Raw genomic sequence first — 20,000 nt, 5'->3', positions numbered from 1 at the left:
TTTTGGCAGGATGCACACTAAAACATGTTAACTCACTTTCTAAATTTAAAGCCAATTCCAAAAGAATTCTAGCTTCAGTATTGTTATTGTTATCGTTATTATCTGGGCTGACTTTGCTGACATGAAATTCCCATTCATCAGAACTAGTAAGTTCTATTTCAACCAAACCTGAACCAGTGCTATTAAAAGTAATGGCTAAGGGGCGGCCAGGTAGCACAGCGAGTAAGAGCACCGGCTCCAGTGTTGGGATGACCTGGAGATCGAATCCCGGGCTCAGACACTTAGCACCCACCCAGAAACACCTGGCCATGTAACCTTGAGCAAGTTAATTAACCCCAATTGCTTAGGGGCGGCCAGGTGGCTCAGCGAGTAAGAGCACCAGCTCCAGTGTTGGGATGATCCTGGGCTCTGATACTTAGCACCACACCCAGAAATAACTGGCCATGTAACCTTGAGCAAGTTACTTAACCCCGATTGCTTTAAAAAAAAAAAAAAGTAATGGCTAAGATATGATAAGGTTACCAGTCTTAGATGTGTTCATTCTAAGATTATCTTTTAACTAGATAAAATGACTTTGGTGGGGCAGAGGGATGAGGGAGGAGTAAGAATAAAAGGTTAAAACCATTCTCTGTCTTGGTTCATTAGGTTCTACTAATCCAGTGGGGGTGAAAACACTGAAGAATTCATATTAGTAAAACAAGGAGATGAAAAAATAATCAGAATTCTTCTTAATTAGAGGATGATGTTAACTCAAAGTCTTAAGAAAAGATTTTTGCTGCCACAAGAATGAAGCAAATGCTTTACAATTAGAATCATCACATTTCTCCAGCAGAAAAGAGCAGAAAGCAATTAGAAATGAGTTGTTTACGGGAAAGAGGAGGGATTGAAAGGGCAGAGGAAAGGGTGATTAGACTTGAGGACACAAGTTACAGGGGAAAGGCACAGACTCACTGCATAAAATATAAACTCATGGGTTAGCCAATGGTCCTCCACTTGTGGGGTGGGAATAGATAGGAGGGCATCTATGCAGAGACATCGTCAGACCCTGCAGACCCTGGGTTAGGATAGCCTGGTGAATGAATTGCACTAACTAACTTTCAGTAGTATTTATTATTTGTCCATATCATGATATCTAGCGCATGACCTCGGGGGCCACAACAAATTGCTTCCAATTACCTCAAATATCAAATAGAATTGTCATGAGAACTGAGTTTTTTACTTGCTAAAATAAAGCACCAAAGCAATCAACCTTTGCTCGATAGATATACTTACTAAATGCAGGAGATCTAGGAGGGTGGAAGAAAAACCTCGCCTCCTTAGTTTTACCCTTTGGTCTGGCTCAAATTCATTTGTGTGCCGAGCCATAGAGGATCCTGAGAATATCTAACTCTTAAGTTAAATAGTTACCTGAAACAGAAGGCTTTGATCTCCTCCCAGGCAGGTGTAGGGTTGAAAAGAAAGGATTCAGTCTTAGGCCAAGAGCTATCATATGAGCTAGGTGGAGCAGATTTATGAGCTAAGGACAGATAAGCCCAAGCTCAGCAAAAGTTACATGCCCAGAGTCACCAAGAGACCAGCAGAACAGTATATACAGTGCAATGATATCATCAGAAAGTATTGGTGGACCTAAGGCATCAGGTATGTGTTGCTTCTCCACACAGCAATCATTTCCCATTTGTATGCCCCTTGTGTATGTTCCTAATGTGGGCTCACTCTTCTCACTGATGATACATGTATTTGTAGGATCAAGGCCTAGGTTAATGGAAGGGATGTTCTATTTCCAATTTGCATGCTACTCTATTTTATTGAATGCCTTTGCTTTAAATTGATTGTATCTTATAGATGGCTAGAGGAAAAAGTAAACACATCAGATGTAGCTCATGAGTTGTGGTTTTGAGGAAATGTAGTCCCCCAGAATACCTTGAACCTGGTGTTCTGTTATTCTTGGAGTTTCCCAAATGCTGAAGAATTGGGACCATATTGTGAAGATGCTTTGAAAGGTATAAGATGTGAAACAAATATAAGGTGTGTATATTAATACTGTATTTAATATTAAAAGACAATATAGAGAATATTGAGTAATATAGGGAAATTGTAAAATATTTACTTTCTTTTCTTTTTTGCTTTTTTTTTTTGAGGGGGGAAGGCAGGACAATTGGGGTTAAGTGACTTGCCTAAGGTCACATGGCTAGTAAGTGTTAAGTGTCTGAGGTCGAATTTGAACTCAGGTCCTCCTGACTCCAGGGCTGGTGCTCTATTCACTGTGCTATCTAGCCACCCCTCAAAGATTTTTTTTTTAAACAAGAACAAAACACTAAATGAATCAATCCAGACTTTAATCTCCTTATTTTCTGTTGCTATTGATCCAGAACCAAATTGTAACAACAAAACATCCTCTGAATATCCCTTCATTGGGTGCAAGTCCCCTGCTACATAGAGAAATAGATGAATAGAATGAAGAGAGACAGAATAAAGATAGAAAACAGAAGTTTACAAGCAGGGAGGACAGAAGACAATTCTTTAAGGATGCCTGAGGATTGCCTGGTAGAATGTGGCATAGGGTTGATTTGCTGGGAATGACCTACTAAGTAGTCTGGTATGCAATTAGAGATGAAATTTCCTTATCAAGCCTCAAGACTGACTATGACGTTGAATATTATAACAAATAAGCCATGCCCATGTAGTCTGTCACAGTAGATGTAAGTATTATGACAAGACCATCTGCTGGGGGGGCTTAAACAAGGGATGTTCATCAACATTAGTGATGTCCTCTTTGTTTTCAAAAAGAGACCATGGAAACACAATATACACGCGTATCTTGTTATATAAGGTAGAGGAGAGAGCTGGCTTTGGAGACAGGATGACTGGGTTTCACGGTCCACTTCCGATACAAATTGGCTTTGTGACTCCAGGAAAATTACTTTACTTCTCAGTGCCCTGGGCATATAGAGTCTCGAAGACTATAAGATGCACTGAAGATGATGACCTACATTGATAAAAAGAATTTCCCATCTAGGAGTTCCCAACTCATGAAATCATGGGTCCAAGCCCTATCCCTATCCCAATTGATTTTCCCACACGAACTAGCTTAGTGAAGAGTTTCTCTGTACCAGATAGATGCTCAAACAGTGTGCAATTTGGTCAGAAGCTAAAGACTTAACTAGGCTGTTTTCACTGGGTCAAGCTAAGATTCATTACAAAGACAAAAAGATGATTAAACTTGGACCCATGAGAAAATGTTAAGGGAGTTGGGATGATTAAGACTGGAAAAAGAAAGCAGGCAATCTAAATGAATTCATCTCTGTGAGTGATGAACATGGATATTTTCAGCCACAGACTGGGGAGGGGAGATAAAGCCAGTGTTTTGATGAGGAGCAATAGCCAGAGCCTTGATGCCCGGCTCTGTGGAAAAACACAACGATGCAGGTACGCTGCCCATTGGCATTTGATTTTTATGGATATCCAAGGAGCAAAAGTCTGTAAGGTTTAGTGGGGAGAGCAGAGGACCTGGATCCTCTGAATCCAGGGCAAGTCACTTAACTTTTTTTGAGCCTCAATTTCCTCATCTGACAAATGACTAGATTGAGTTAGATGATTTCAAAGGTTCCTTCCAACTTGAAATCCAATATTAGTGGCATGTTAACATGAAATAGTCGTGTTGAGACTAACTCTCACTAAAGGTTGTTTCTTATAATTCCCCATTGCTTGAGTCAGCAAGGGTTAGTTAAAAGGCTTTAGACTTAGGATCAGGACCTTAATATTAGCAAAAAAGACACAGGTGTTATTTCTGGCCTAACATGGACATATAGATTGTGTGTGTGTGTGTGTGTGTGTGTGTGTGTGTGATTTAAATAAATGGATGGCCACAAGACTAGGTATAGGATACCAAACTGAAAAACAGGAACATCCTTAAAGAATTCAGCAGTGTTTGGAAAAGTATTGAGAGTCAAGGAACCAAACAGAAAAAGTTATTTAAAAAAACAACTGGGGGAGTGAGGCGGGGGTGTGAGCAATTCTCACTCCACCTTTTATCAGCTATCTCTTTCTCCCTAGAGTGAGTGACTGGAAGCAAATTCTAAGTTATTTAATTACCTACTCCCTGTTTGCACATATGCCTCCAGGAAAACTGTTCTGCAATTCTGATGGGAGCTGCAAAATTTAGGCACAAATTAAGTTATTCTTACCTTGAATAATACAATGGCATAATCATATATTAATGCTGGGTCTTCAGTCTCCAAAGCACCCTTTGCATACCACTCTATTGCAGCTTCAGGATTTTTAGCCACGCCTTGTTGTCCCCAGAATAGCATCTGTGCCAACCGTTGCTTAAACAACAAATAATAATAATTATGATAATGATTTTTCAAAATGACTCTCATAAGCCATGGTTAACTTCAGGCTTTTAAACACATTCAACCCAATGTATTTTGTTATACAGATCCAGCAAGGTGATTGACATGCTATGTTTTCCAACTGATAACCATAGCCTTTAATCACTATGTAATTAGAAATACCCTAATAGAAGCTAGGGAGCGAATACATCTTTGTGTGAGTATGTGGAGGGAGAGAAAGATAAGCTGAAATGGAGATATCAGAGAATCACAGAATTTCGGAGTTGGAAGAGAGGTCAGTAGCCATCCAGTACAATCCTGCAATCTTCCAATCAGGTCTTTGCCTTGAAAACCTTCAAGAAGGGAGAATCCATCCTTCCCTCTGGACAGTTTTAATTGTTATGGAGTTTTTCCTAACACCAAACCTAATTTTGTCTCTCTGGAGTCAAATAGAATGAGTCTAATCTAATATTCCACATGACAGCCCTTAAAATTCTTGAAGACCGACATCATGACCATCCTGAGAGTCTTCACTTAGCCAGGCTGAATGCCCACAGTTCCTCCAGCTAATCCTCAGACAGAAGAGACTTGAGACCATTCACTATCCTGCTTATCTTCCTCTGGAAGCCCTCCAGTTTATCAATGACCTTCCTAAAATGTGGGATCCAGAATACTGGAATACAAAGTTTCAGAAATGGTCTGACCAGAACAAAGGACAACAGGACAATATCTACCCATGGTCTGTGGCTTTCTTAGAAATGTATGATTATATGAAACATCAGACATGATCTGAGGAGACAGCTATTCAAGAATTGATTAAAGCCTTCTGACACTATAAATTAAGTTATTGAATTCTCAGGAGCAATTGTCAGATGTAACCTCTTCTGAAGTTCCGCTTCTCACAATGCATCCCGTGATCATATTAACCATTTCTCACAGTCATGTCACAGTGTCAGCTAACGCAGATGAATCTTGCAGTCCACTAAAAACCCCCAGATCTTTTTTTTTTTTGCTTTTTTTTGGAGGGCAATTGGGGTTAAGTGATTTTTCCAAAGTCACACGGCTAGTAAGTGTGTCGAGTGTCTGAGGCCGGATTTGAACTCAGGCCCTCCTGACTCCAGGGCTGATGCATCACTGCATCACCTAGCCACCCCACCCAGATCTTTTTCAGAGATGCTGCTTAATAGCCAAACTCAGTCATAGTTGCAAAGGTTTTTTTTTCTTCTTGAACCTATGTAAAATTTTATACTTATGCCTCCTAAATTTCATCTTACCATATTCAGTCCAATGTTCTAGCCTGTTGTGATCCATTTGGGTCCCACTGCCAGCCCTCTAAACTTAGTGTCACCTACAAACTTGATGAGGCTGCCATGGAATTGCCATTATCCAAGTATCTAACAAAATTAGGCAGCACCGAGTCAAACACAGATTCCCTACTAGAGGCCTCCTTTATCAATAACATCCATTTAATACTTCTCTCCCTAGTCTACTTTTGCATCAAATGGTCCTGTAAAAATGAACTTGTCCAATCAATACTCAAAACCTTTCTCCTCATGAGACAATGGAAACTTCTTTTCTATTATTTTTAAGTCAATAAAACCACTGTAGTCTGCAAGGGATGTGTGTGATAAAATTTCCAAAATTCCAGGCCTAACTTGTTTGACAAAGGATATATATATATAAAGGATAGATATGTGTATACACACACACACACACACACACACACACACACACACACACACACATATATATATTTGAGAGAGAGGGAGAGAGATTGAGAGAGAAGAACTAAAATGAAATCCTTAAATGAACTTTTTTCCTGAGCCATGAAAAAGAGAGGCAGATCCCCTCTGGCACAAGAACCCAGGTATCTTAGGGAACTACTTTGAACACTTTGCTATTCTTCACTTTATATATCTCTAACTTTGACATGTCTTCTCCCTTTTCTCATCCTGTGGCTATAATGATAATGATGATGCTAGCTTGCATTTATATGGTGCTTTATGGTTTGCAAGATGCTTTACAGATAAAAAGGACTGGTGAGCTAAGGGACCAGAGGGAGCCACAGGAAAGTTTCCTTAGGTTCCTGAAATCTAATTTTTCCATTTCCTTCTTAATGTTTCCATTTCCTTCTTCTTGCTTTCTCATTTTCCCTTGTCTCATACCTTGAGGCGGCTAACAGTACCCAGGAGCACTCATGGGCAATGAATGCCCAGCTTATCAGCGTCTGAACTGAATAGAAGGTTACTTTTCTTGTACCATCAGAACTAGCCAATATTCTGCACTGGAGTGTTTTTACTAAAGTGAAATTTAGGCCGTATACTCTCCCAAGCTTCTCAAAGTTTTAAGTTCATTCTTTTGCCTTCCAAAAACTTTCCAAAGTATATAAAAGTGCTCCAGGAAGCAGATAAGATCCTTTCTTAAATCCTCCAATGTCATACTACTTTCCAACATGTTTCTACATTTATGATCCCAGCTCTGCCAAAATGGCAACGTAATCCCTTAACTTCTCCAGATCAGTTTCTTCATCTGTACAATGAAGGGATTGGATTAGAAGACCTCTTTCTAAGTTTACCATCCTATGCTTCCCTATTGCTATCTTCTTGAAGGGAGATTCCCCCATCTTACTTCTCTGGTCCTTCCTGCCCTCTAACTTCCTCACTTTTCTCACATTAGGTGCAATCCACTGACCATTTAACACCATTGTCAGATGGACGATGGCCCACATCTTTACCTGAGCTGCTGCATTGCCTCTTGATGCTTCATGTTTCAGCCACATGAAGACATCGCCATCTTCTTTAGTTTGGACCTTCAGCATCTCATCATCCTTCAGCCGTATTGTTTCTACATATGCCTAAAACAGGAGCAAAACAGAATATCAGAGATGACCTGGCAGCCTTAGAGGTTAGCTAGTCCAATCCCCTCATTTTATAAGGAAATATTGGGTCCATGGGGTTCAGTGACTTGGCCACTTGGCTACCTGGGAAGTCAGTAGCAGACCTGAGACCAGGTGACCTTTGGATCCTCACTCCCAGCTCCACCTTTCTGTTCCCTGAATGATACAGGGTGATACAAAAGGTGAAAGGTTATTATGCATTTTCCATTTTCATTAGCAGAATGGATGGATCTAAACTCTAAAATGTAGCATGTGATCATTTTTTTGAGTGGGGGAATAAATCTACCTGAACATATAGCCAAATAATTGTTGTCCCTAATAGGGTACAACGTGCTTATTCCAATAAAGATGCCATTGTTCAGAATACATTGAAACTGCTCTCTTTGTTCAATCTTCAGAGTCAATTTAAGGAACACCAAAGAAAGTCAGCCTATTAACTGATTGTTGTACTTCATTTTGTGACCAAATAATAGTATTACTCAAATCAACAATCACCATTAAGATTATTAAACAATATTTAACTTGGTAGTGTATTTGCTATATTTATTTCACCTCATGCATCCCTACTAAGTGCAGGGAACCCCCTCCTGAACATACTGGGTGCTAAGCCCTTTTGGGTAACACATTTGCCCTGGCTCTTTCTGGTTGATTCCTTGAAGCATTTACATAGCATGTTAGGGGTTTGACAGATGCTTTACAGATTTTCTCATTCTATACTCACAACAGCCCTGAGAAGTGGGTACTACTTTTATCCTGATTTTACAAATGGGGAAACTGAGGCAGGCAGCGGTCACACTACTAATAAGTATTGGAGACGGGATTCAAACTCAGGTTTTCCTAACTCCAGGTCCAGCATTTTATCCAGTTAGCTACATTGATAAAAGACATGCTCAACAAGAGGTTTCTGGTTGAGGACATACTACCTACCACCTACTACCTTCTTCCTCCACTCACCTGGATTGTGGCATTAAAGAGAATAAGCTACTGAGCAGCAAGTTCACTCACTCAGTAGATTTAAGAGAGAACTTCTGCTCCCGCTCTCCTCTGAATGTGTGGCTTGGGACTCGGACAGCCCTCTCACTTCCCATTAGTCACCTTGATACTTATTCCAGTAATGAAACAACATGTATTCTAATCATTGTCCAAAACATGCTTGGAACTCTTCTACTAAAGGAAGCCAGGTGGCTCAATGGATAGAGCACTGGGCCTGGAATCAGGAAGACCTGAGTTCAAATCCAGCCTCAGATACTATCTCTGTGACTATGGGCAAGTCGCTTCACCTCTGTCTGCCTTAGTTTCCCCAATTATAAAATAGGGATAACAGTAACACCTACCTGGGATGATAACAACATCACCAGAATCTACTTGGTAGAGTTGTGGTAAGGATCAAATCAGTTGAGATTTGTAAAGTGCTTGGTATAGTGCCTGGCATGGTGCTTAATAAAGGTTTCTTTCCTTCTCCCCTTCTACTGACCTTGCTATAAGAGCCTGCAGCTTGAATATCTCTTGAACACCTTCAGTGGTGGCAAATCCTAGCTCTTTTTGGAGGGTTAATTTAATTTTCAAAAGATAATTGGACAAAGACAATTAATATACACAAGTCCTGATATGTTTGGGGGGAAAAGTGGTCACATACACATCATAACATCTAAGAACAAGGCAAGGGTTGCTCTCAGAGAGTGATTCACATTCTGGCTGCTCCCAGACCCACTCATTTCATGAGCAGGTGATGAAACAACCGAGATATTGGATCCAGACCTAATTTGAGAAGGAGGCCCCTGACAGCACTGAGAATGGCTTTGATTTCCCTTTTGACACTCTCTTAATGAGGGTTAATAAAAACACCTGGCATCACAGAGTCTACTCTGGAGTTCTATTTATGTAGCTTAGGTCTCTGTTTTCCAGATGTTGACATGTGGAGTGAGGGTCCTGTAACACCGTAAGAGGACGTTAGGGGCCTGAGGCAGGACTATAATTTAGCATCAGGGGCACTGGCAGACACCAAAACTGCATGGGGTGAGCTGAGACAAATGTCCAATATCAGTCTCTGCCAGTCGCCTTACTATGTGAGGCCACTGAGCTTCTGTGGCTAAAATTGTACAAGCCGTTCTCTTTTATTCCCTGGGAAGCACATCGGTCAATATTTGCTGAGGGCTCACACTGAACATGATGCTACAGGCCAAACTTTAGGGGACAGGCTAAGTTCCTTCAACAAGCAATTCACTAACCGAGCCTAGGAAATGGAATTTTGCTGTAGTGATTCTGTGGCAATAGAATGCATTCTAAACATCACACAGGAAGACCCAGTCTGTGCCCTCTAGGACTTTATAATCTCAGATGTTCTCAGTTACTATCAGCAATTGTAAGGACTAATGCAAAAGTGAAAGGTTCCGAGTTAGGACTATGTACCCAGGGGCATCACAGGCTTAGAGAAAGAAGGGTTCACAGAGATCATGGAGTCTGAGATCCTCATTTTACAGATAGGGTGAATGAGGCCCTGAGAGATTAAGTAATTTCCCTAATGATACAAGACTACGGTTGGCCAGTAGCAAAAAGGTAAACTTATTTTGGGGTGGTCCACACCCCCCATCTCCACTCTTTCCATTGGCGCCTTCATGCTTCTCCTTTCCCCTTCCAAACATGGCTCTTGGGTCCTTCCTTTGTGAGGGATAGCAGCTTCAAATATTACCTCTCCCACGGATCTTTTCAATTTTTCAGGGATCAAAGTCTTAATCTAACAGGACTATAACCTGATCAGAGAGTTGTCAGAGTAAGGCAATAAAAAGGGGGAAATTGGGGAGGTGTGGTGGTTCTGGGCTTTCTCAGTGCCCTTGAAATCATACAACAGAGGTGGTCATCTACTTTGCCTGATAACATTAATAGAATTACAGAGGTAAACAGCACCAAATCAGGGCTGTGTGCCCAGGGGACAGTCAATTAGTGCTCATTAGCACTAATGTTAATTGAGGAAGAGAAAGCATTTAAAAAGAATCCTGTTCATCTCTGGCCAGGAAAGGGGCCTTGGAGGGAAGCCAGGACCTGAGCCTACCAGGCAAAAGATAGAGAAGTGGATAAGAAGTTGGCACAGGACTGCAGCTGAAAGTTGGAGACGAGAAGGCCAGCCAGAACACCTGCACCTTTAACCTCCTCAAGGAGAGCTGGTTTTGTTTCCCCTAAGTTCTGGCTATTGGAACTCTCCAGCACTGAGGCTTGTAGCCTCAGCTGCTCAGCATGAGTGCTTATAAAGAACTTTCCCATCAAGTGTGTTTCATGAAAGAAATATGAAGTCCTGAGGTAAAAAGGAAAAAGGAAGGATGAAGAGAGAGCTCCGTGCGGCTGGGAAGCTGGAGCTTCCACTGGGGGCTCACACAGGTTGCAGAAGCATCTGCATTCTCTCAAGTTATAAAACTTAATGGGTTGACCAGCAGGCCTCCAACACTGAGAAGCTCTCACAGTAAGAGGGGAAGAGCAATTTCATAACCTACCTTTTAAACGCCTACTAACACAAAGCTCCTTCAGGGCCTGCCAGGGCTGACATTGGGAAGCCAGTTCTTGGGGTTTATAAGTCAGCTGTGATATTTGGCTCCCACTAGGAAGTGATGCTGGTTCCCACCCCACCCTATCCACCACCCTCCACCCCCCAAATTGAAGTTTAACATTTGAGATATTTTGAAAGAATGGGAAAATACTCTCTTTAATGACAACAGTGAATAGTGGAAAATACTCAGGTTTCAAACAGCACTGGACGTCATTTAAAAATGAAACATTGGGTGCAATATAGCCAGTGCATAAAGTGGGTCGGATGCTTTGGGTATTTACTGTTGAATATTAAATGCCAGTTGTTGAGCAGTAAAACATCAAGGTTTAAACTCAGGCCATCACACAAGCATGATAATTACTTTCTAGGAGAACAATAGCTTCTGAATCAACTTAACTTACTCATCCCAAGACATTAACACAATCACATTCTATCATTTTGTATATTAAAGACACACACAATTTGGCCAAATCCAGGCAGAAAATAATGTTCTAATTGCTAATGCCAGGATGATGGGAATTTTTAAAAATAACACAATGGCCCTGGGGAAAAAAAATCAAGCCACATAAACGTTGCTGCTTAGCTTTCTATTAAAGTTAAAACAGCTTCCTACTCAGCCATAAAAAAAGAGATCTGAAGTGAGATTACCATTAGAGTTTACTGTAAAGTTAAATTAGAGATTACTGTAAAATTAAGTAGATCATACCTCATATACTAAAGAAAATGGAGAGAAAAACACCACCTTTTCTGGATTCCTTTTTCTTAAACTGACACTTCCTTTGTTAACCAAAGGTCTGGCTTCTTTCAGTGTATTAATTTGCTTGGTGCCACTGATGAATTAATAGATTTTCAACAAAGGGACATTGAAATTAATGTATTACATCCACTTAAATTCTCAAGAAGCCATTCATTAAGTATTCTGAAGGAAACCTGAGTTCTGATACAGTCCTCCTGACTATTAAATTTGCAGGTACAATTTTTCATCGTGTTGTTTTCTATCAGCAAGGAAGAGCATCTCATTTCATCTTTACTGGCCCTGGCCACATGGGGGGCAAATAAATAAACAGGCTTCATTTCAGAAGGGCCAAGTATCACACATTCAATTTTCAGAAGGAAAGGAATACATTAGTTTCATTCTATATCTCTGACTAAATCAATTAACAGCCATTTATTAAGCACCTACCACAGTGTCAAGTACTTGGCTAGGTACTAGAAATACAAATATAAAGACTGAAACAATTATTGGACACCCTTACACTAAAGAGAGAGTTTTTAGGAAGAGGAGTCATTTATTTTACAACCACAAGGATGGTTAAGTTTTATTTCCTAGACCACCAAAATCTGGCTCAGTCAACCGTGGGCATGCTATGGACTACCCATGTTTCCCCGATAATAAGACCTATCCCGAAAATAAGCCCTCCCCTTACTGTGTAAGATTCCTCTAAAATAAGCCCTCCCTCGAAAATAAGCCCTATTGAGATTGCTACTGTAGTGAAGGTGATCCCCTGCGCTACACGCTACATTACGGTACCCTCTGTATGCACCGTCCCCCCCCCACCCCGGTGAAACGCACGCCGCGCTCCGAGCTGCATCCAATCAGAGCTGCAGCAGTGAGCGCGTCATCCCGTTCTTCCCCAGTGATTTGCTTGCTGGCGCCATTGAGAGCAGTGCGGCAGAGGAGAGCTGAGGCAGGACAACATAAAAACCTGGTATGTAAGCGGGAGTGAGGGGGCATGATGGAGGATAAAAAGGGCATGATGGAGGAAAAAAGAAGAACTCAGGGGGCATGATGGAGTGAAAAGAAGGACTGATGGTGATAATTTTATTATTCCGTCTGTTTTGACCCCCCAGACATGAGTACGAAAAGGAAGAGCTATACTGTTGAGTATAAGAAAGCAATTGTAGAGGAGTCACATGTCATTGCTGTCAATGTTCATTAAAATAAGCCCTCCCCTGAAAATAAGCCCTCTGGTGTTTTTCTGTCCAAAAAAATAATAAGAGTATCTTATTATCGGGGAAACACGGGTATGCTAAGGACTGCCATGTGCATTCAAAGAGCCAGCCTGCATTGTCCAGCTAGGTCAGGGTAATGAGCCAGATCCTGGGCAGGCACAAGGGCCCAGCTAAGAAGGATGTGACGACATAGTTCCTACAGTGCCCATGACCTGACTTGGGTGGATCATCCATTTCTATTTTCTGAATTATTGTTCTCCTCCATTGGGGGAGATGCTTCACAGTTTATAGAATTCATCAGAACAATTAATTTTCCATTTACATAATGGATCACTATCAACTATCTGAAAAAATAGTGATCAAAATTCTTCATGACTAACTCTTTTTAAGTACTGATTCCATCATCAATTAACATCTTTCTTCAAGGTAAAGTCCTGATACCTTTAGCTATGCACTGATTTTTATAGGAACAATGATTTCATAAGAGAAAATGCCTCTACCAAAGCAGATTAGCATCTGGTCTGCAACTGATAATCTCATCAGTTTGAGTTGGGGGCAGGGGGACACACAAGACATTAAGTGGATTGCCTGGGGTCTCGAAGTGGGACAGGAACTCTACCTTCTATCCGTGAGGCAGCCATGGTGCCTCAATGTGGACCATCATTTCCACTTATGTATCATAATTTTTTTCTATTTTAAAGTGTGGCATAGGGAATACAATATAGCCAGTCTTGGTGCCAGGAAGAACTAAGGTAAGGTCCCACACGTGACACATACAGGCCACTAAACCTCTCAGCAGTTCTCTAAGACTACCCAAGCAACAGTAGGGAGGGGGTCCCCTTGTGTCATAAATAGTTCCTTTTGCCCATGAAATTAGAAGTCCAGTCCCTGTCTCTGGGCTCTATCTCTACCAGATCCTCCAAACCACTCCAACAACAATTAACATTTATTAATAAAACACCTACTGTGTGCTAAGCACTGAGGATACACAAAGATGCAAAAGACAGTCCTTGCCCTCAAGGGACTTGCCATCTAAAGGGAGAGACAACTTGCAAACAAATATATACAAAGCAATGTGTACAAGATAAAGAGGAAATAGTTGCGAGGGAAGGCATTAGAATAAAGAGAGATTTGGAAAGGCTTCCTGTAGAAGATGCAATTTTAGATGGGACTTAAAGGAAGCCAGGAGGTGGCAATGAGGAGGGAGAGTGTTCCAGGCATGGGGGACAGCCATAGAAAATGTCTGAAGCTGAGAGATAAGAGTGCCTTATTCATGAGACAGTCAGGAGGTCAGCGTCGCCACATCAGAGTATATGTCAGGCAGAAAGGTGTAAGACAGAGGTGGGGAACCTTTGGTCTCGAGGCCACATGTGGCCTTCTAGGTCCTCAGATGCAGCCTTTTGACTGAGTTCAAGTTTTACAGAACAAGTCTTTTTATTAAGGGGATTTGTTCTGTGAAATTTGGATTCAGTCAAAGGGCTGCACTTGAGGACATAGAGAGCCACGTGTGGTCTTGAGGCCCCAGGTTCCCCACCCCTGGTGTAAAAAGACTGGAAAGGTAAAAGCGAGCTTTGAGGGGCAAACAGAAAATTTTGTATTTGATCCTGGATGTGATAGGGAGCCCCTGGAATTTGCTGAGTGACATGTCGAACTTGTGCTTTAGGAAAATCACTTTGATGACTGAATGGAGGATGGTTTGGACTAGGGACAGACTTAAGGCATACCCACCAGCAGACTATTGTAGTAGTTCAGGCATCAGGTGATGAGGGCCTGCACCACAGTGGTAGCAGGATAGGGGAAGAGAAGGGGAAGTATTTGAGGGATGGTACAAAAATGAAAATGACAGGCCTTGGCAATAGGTTGGATATGGGAGGCAAGAGATCATAAGGAGTTGAGACTAACACCTAGGTGGTGAGTTTGAGGGACTGAGAGGATAGTGTTGCCCTCTATAGTAACAGAGAGAGTGGGGAGGGGGTGAGGGAAGTGGGGGGAAGCAATGAGTTTGGTTTTGGACATGTTGATGTCCACAGGGCATCCAGTTTGAGATGTCTGAAAGGCAGTTGGAGAGGTAAGATCAGAGATCAGCAGAGAGGTTAAGGCAGGTTAGGTAGATCTGAAAATCACTAGCACAGAGATGCAAAGTAAATCTATTAAGTTTTGGGAGCTGCAAAGTTAGGAGTAAAGGTTAGTTCTTCTCAATCAATTCCTATTTAGAGGTATGGAGATTTCCTGCTGCAAATTCTTTATCTTTTGGAGGGACATGTATGGCTGGTCATCATCATCATCTCTCAGCTTTCCATGATATTTTATAGTTTACAAAGTACTTTTGTCACAAAAAGTCTGTCAAGTAGATAACTGAATCATCCTTACTTCTTTTTATCAGATGAGGACACGAAACCCCAGAGAGGCTGATGCTTCTGCCACAGCGGCCAGATAGCCAGGCACCAAATCTAGGTCTCCTACTAGGTTTGCTACATCCAGAGTTTTCCCACTATATTGGACCAGAACAAGCAGTGCACATACAACTCAGAATTGGGGCTGCAGTTTTTTATACTTGACATCTACCTTTTATTCCTCACTTAGCCTGCTGTTGCTCTCCTTGCACCATCCATACCTGCCATCTGGGAGCCACTCTGGTCCTTAGCCTCCTTTCATCATGGTATCTAGAAGGGAAGTCATTATGCCTGCTTCCTTTATGTATTGGGGATTTTCCAGGGGCAGGGTGGGGGTCCCTCTCATCACAATGACAGATTTAGGTATGAGTGCAATTCTTCAAACACCCATCCTTCCCCCTTCTAACCCTATAGAGGTTTGCACAGACAGAAATGAGACTGTTCTTGTTTTCATTCTTGATAACAGAGAATTGAGAAACAATGAATGCCTTTAACAAGCTCCCCTCTCAATTTAGTGAGATGCATACTCTAGGAATTCGGGTATAAATCAGCAACAGATGCAGGCACTTTAGATGGTTACTTTTAAAGCCCTGTATATATATGTAGTCTCCCTGTTCATTAATTCTGTGTACCTGATCTCCTTGCAGAGTGTGCTGATCGAGAGGGGTCTTCGTAGCAATGTTGCTGTAATAGGCGTATGACAGTTCCCAGTCTAGTGGGTAATCATCAATACCCTGGTAATGTTTGTACCCAAGATTCATTGCAGACAGTCTCTCACTCCCCTGGGCACCAACCAAGCTATACAGCATGCCCTGTATCAGAAACAAAATGGAGAAAAGGGCCACAAGAATAACAATCATCATAGAATCACTCATTTGCAAGGGATGCTGAAAAAATCAATTCAATTGTTCTCCCTCCCTCAAGTCTCTCCCCACTCCAATCTCTCCTTTACACAGTTATCATAGTGATTTTAAGGTGTACGTATGACTACCTCACTCCAATCTCAATGTACTCCAATGGCTCCCTGTTTTCTCTTGAATAAGATGTAAACTATCCTGTTTAGTTTTTAAAGACCTTCACAACTTGATCTAACCTGTATTTCTAATTCATTCTAAATGACTCCTCTCCTAGCACTCCTGGTCCAAACTGTGCTTTTCTCAGCTCCTCACACATGGCACTCCAGCACCCTTCTCCTTGTCTCTGGAATGTACACCCTCAACATCTGGAAGGCACTCCCTCCTGACATCCACCTCAGAGAATCCCTCACTTCATTCCAGACTCAGCTTCATCTCCACCTTCTAGAGGAAGCCTTTCCTGATTTCCCCAACTTACCTATGTGTTCATTTGTCCTGCATATATTGCATGTTGTCTTCCACATTAGAATGTAAGCTTCTTGAGAGCAAGGATTGCTTCATTTTTTTTTTTATCATTGGATCCTCAGCATTTAGCATTGTGCCTATCACATATCACAGACTTAATAAATATTTCCGGATTGACTGATCTTGTCTGAGGGCGTGAGTAGAGTGCTGGTTCTGGAGTTAGGATAACTCATCTTCTAGGTTCAAATCTGGCCTTAGACATTAAATAGCTATGTGACCTGGTCAAGTCCCTTAACCTAAAATGATCTGGAGATGGAAACAGCAGAACCGCTCCAGTATATATGCCAAGAAAACCCCAAAATGGAGTCTTGAAGAGTCAGACACAACTGAAATGACTGCACAACAAGAGCTGGAGAGGGGAATATAGGTAAAAACAGTCCCTGTCCTCAAGCAGCAGACATAATGGAGGAGACAACACATAAATAACTAAGTGTAAGAACAGCTTGCATTTATATAATGCCTTAGGATTTGCAAAGCATTTTACAAATTTATCTCATTTGATTCTCACAATAATCTTGGAAAGTAGGTGTTATTATTATCCCTATTTTATAGATAAGGAAACTTGGGCAGATAGGGGTTAAGTGATTTGCCCAGGGTCACACAGCTAGTAAAGAGAGTTTGAGGCTGGATTTGAACTCAGGTCTTCTGACTCTAGGTCTAGTATTCTATCTACTGCCCTGCCAAGCTGCCTAAGATAAGGTACAGGTATTAAATATGGTAAGGTATTATATAGAGTAGATAGAAGGTAATCTGAGAGGGAAGGTGATATTAGCTGGGGCATGGGGCGGGGGGCAGGTAAGGAAGGAGACTATTCCAGGTATTGAGGGCAACCATGGAGATGGGAGATAGAATATTATGTGCAAGGATCAGGAAGGAGATCAGCGTAGCTGGATCAGGAATGCTTGGAGAGGAGCCAACAGGAAGGGTAGTAAGCAAGAAGGCTGGAAAGGAGGAATGAAGAGCTTTAAATGTCCAGCAGAGAACTTTAGGGAGATTACTCTGGCAGGTGAATGGAGGATTGTGGAGAAGGGAGGGGGTCAGCCTCGAGTCAGGAAGACCAATGAGAAGGTTCTTTCAGTAGGTCGGGTGAGACGTAAGGCTGCTGCCAAATTATCTCGCATAGCTATTGCTATTTTCTTATAAAACAGAAAGGCCTAGTATGAACATCAGTGTTTCGTGACACCCAACATAATAAGATTCTTCCATATGATACAGCACATCAAAGAATGCAAACCATTCTCTTTTCCCCGTTGAATAGATAATGCAGGAATTTTTATCCCTTATTTACAGATCAATCAACAAACATTTATTAAGTGCCTACTATGTACTGGGGTTGACACTAGATTCTGGGGATACTTATATAAAAATGAAACAATCTGTCCTCAAGGAGCTTATATTCAGTCACAGGAAAAACACATACATACATGTAAGTACATAGGAAACATTAGTTCATTAAATATGGGGAAGGATCAGGAAAGACTGCATATAGAAGGTGGTGCTCCAAGGGGAAAACAGAATTAGAGTAGTTAGGAGTCCTTCTGTTCCTTCTTTGGTGGAAATAGAGAGGAGCTGCTCAGTACAGATCAGGAACAATAATACCTTTATGCAGCTGAAAAGTTCTAGATCACACAGTTCCAGACCCTCAGATCTGGAAGGGATAGAACCATCTAGCCTAATCCCTGTTAATTGGCTTCTTCTTCTGCCTTCTCTTCTCAGAGCCCCACAGAGGTAAAGTGACTTGCCCTAGGTCACAAAGGTAGCAAGCAAGTAGGGCCGAGATTTGAACTCAGGTCCTGTAACAAAGGTCTAAAGTGACTTGCGTCAGAAGTCACCTGGTTGGTTTGTGGTGCACATCAGGTTAGAGTCCAGGTTCCTGACCCTCCTAGGTAATGTTGCCTTCACTGGGATGATTCCCCCCCCCCATGCTCCACAGCTTTAGGGATGAAACTCCAAGCCAAGCTCCCAAAGACCACCACCGAGGCATTGAAAAGAAACTGCAATGTCTCTGCACACTCAAGGAAACAACTCCTAGTTGTCTGTGCTCTGCAGTAATCCAGGGATCAAGGATAATCAACAAAATATGGTAATCAGAAAACAATATGCAGATCAGGCAACACTTCACAGTGTTTATGAAAAGTGAATACAAAATGGTAGATTAAGCTGCATCGTAAATTTGTTGGGTTTGGTTTTAAACCCTCTCTGGCATGGTCATTCTTTTTCTAGGGCAAGGAAGGGTGAGGAGGGGCGACTATGGCCATGCTTTGACCACAGGCCCAAACAATTTCCTTTAGCTAAAGAATTAGGAGGATAAAAGAGGCTAAAGTCATCAAAGTCAAGCTTTTATCAAAATTTTGGTTTTGGGGGGGGAGAGGACTAAGATTTTCTCTAAAGAAATAATCTGCTCCCAAATGCTCAAGGAGTTGTGGTACATTGTAGTAAAAGTGCTTCTCTGGATGATGAAAACCAGCACTTTGTCTAAGGCTGCATTTCCAGAAGAGATATCACTTCCTCTCTTAGTCAAATGTTCAGGCAGTAGCCTCAGCATCCTGCCGTTACCTCATTCGTTGGCTATTTCTTTTATACCTAAAGAGCTCCAGAGTACCCTGGGGAATTAGAAATGGCCAGTTCTACCAACCAAGATGAACATCAACTATTCACCTTCCCAACCTCTTCAACAATTTTTTAAAATTACTGCTAAGGAAAAAAAAATGTAAAGAGGGTTATTGATACAAGCAAAATCCATGAAATACTCTACCTGTAGGTGATCTATAGGCACATTGAGTCCAGTTTCATAAAAGACTGCAAGGAAGTAGGATGCTTTATGGTATCCACAGCAGCTGGAATCCATCAGGGAGGGAATAATAGAGCTAATTTGATGTAGACCGTCAATGCCGGAGAGTCTCTTTACAGCCTTCTCAAATATCCTCCCACCAACTTCTAGCACTGAATCATTTTGGCTTCCTGGCACTGGAAATAACATAATTCAGGGCACACAAAATTAATTACCATGAGATGGCCAGGATTCTGGAAAGAAGGGGGAGAAAGCCAATTAAATTACCTGAGTTATTGTTATGACTGATCCTATAGTGAGTCAAGGTAAACCACCCTCAGGGGAGGTAAATTAAACCCTTCTGGGATGCTACAACGTCATTTTGCAAATGACTTCTTCCTAGGCTCTAAATGACTGCCTAGTACCCTGGGAAAACTGATTCGCCATATATAGCTGAAAAGATTCCCCCAGAGAGCAATTTATTCAGTGTGAGTCACTACCAAATCAGGACCATTGAAACTCTTAGAGAGGTTTCTTCTATTAGATTTTATTAAGAAAGTTGTATTTTTCTTCTAATATTTCCTTGGTTATTCTGAAAAAAGTTGAGCAACTCCCCCAACTCTCTTGCTCCCCACCTTTGAATTGGATGCTTTCTTGTCTCCCTCCCTCCCTCCCTCCCTTCCTTCCTTCCTTCCTTCCTTCCTTCCTTCCTTCCTTCCTTCCTTCCTTCCTTCCTTCCT

At 41.7% G+C, this 20,000-nt stretch overlaps 1 protein-coding gene across 1 annotated transcript in view; it reads right to left on the bottom strand.

The window, feature by feature from the left end:
• Positions 1–20,000, bottom strand: part of SEL1L3 (SEL1L family member 3) — a 128,021-nt gene that overhangs the window by 48,231 nt on the left and 59,790 nt on the right. Inside the window, exons 10-13 of the mRNA XM_069068930.1 lie at positions 19,246–19,457; positions 15,744–15,923; positions 7,066–7,185; positions 4,185–4,325 (exon numbers count right to left, since the gene is read on the bottom strand). Coding sequence (XP_068925031.1) covers positions 4,185–4,325; positions 7,066–7,185; positions 15,744–15,923; positions 19,246–19,457 — 653 coding nt within the window. The remainder of the gene's footprint in view (positions 1–4,184; positions 4,326–7,065; positions 7,186–15,743; positions 15,924–19,245; positions 19,458–20,000) is intronic.

This window comes from Petaurus breviceps, unplaced genomic scaffold, assembly GCF_028583685.1.
Source record: "Petaurus breviceps papuanus isolate PSGF00001 unplaced genomic scaffold, PetGlider_PUasm1.0 140, whole genome shotgun sequence".
In the NCBI taxonomy this organism is placed as follows: Eukaryota; Metazoa; Chordata; class Mammalia; order Diprotodontia; family Petauridae; genus Petaurus; species Petaurus breviceps.
This window is presented reverse-complemented; position numbering and strand designations above follow the sequence as displayed.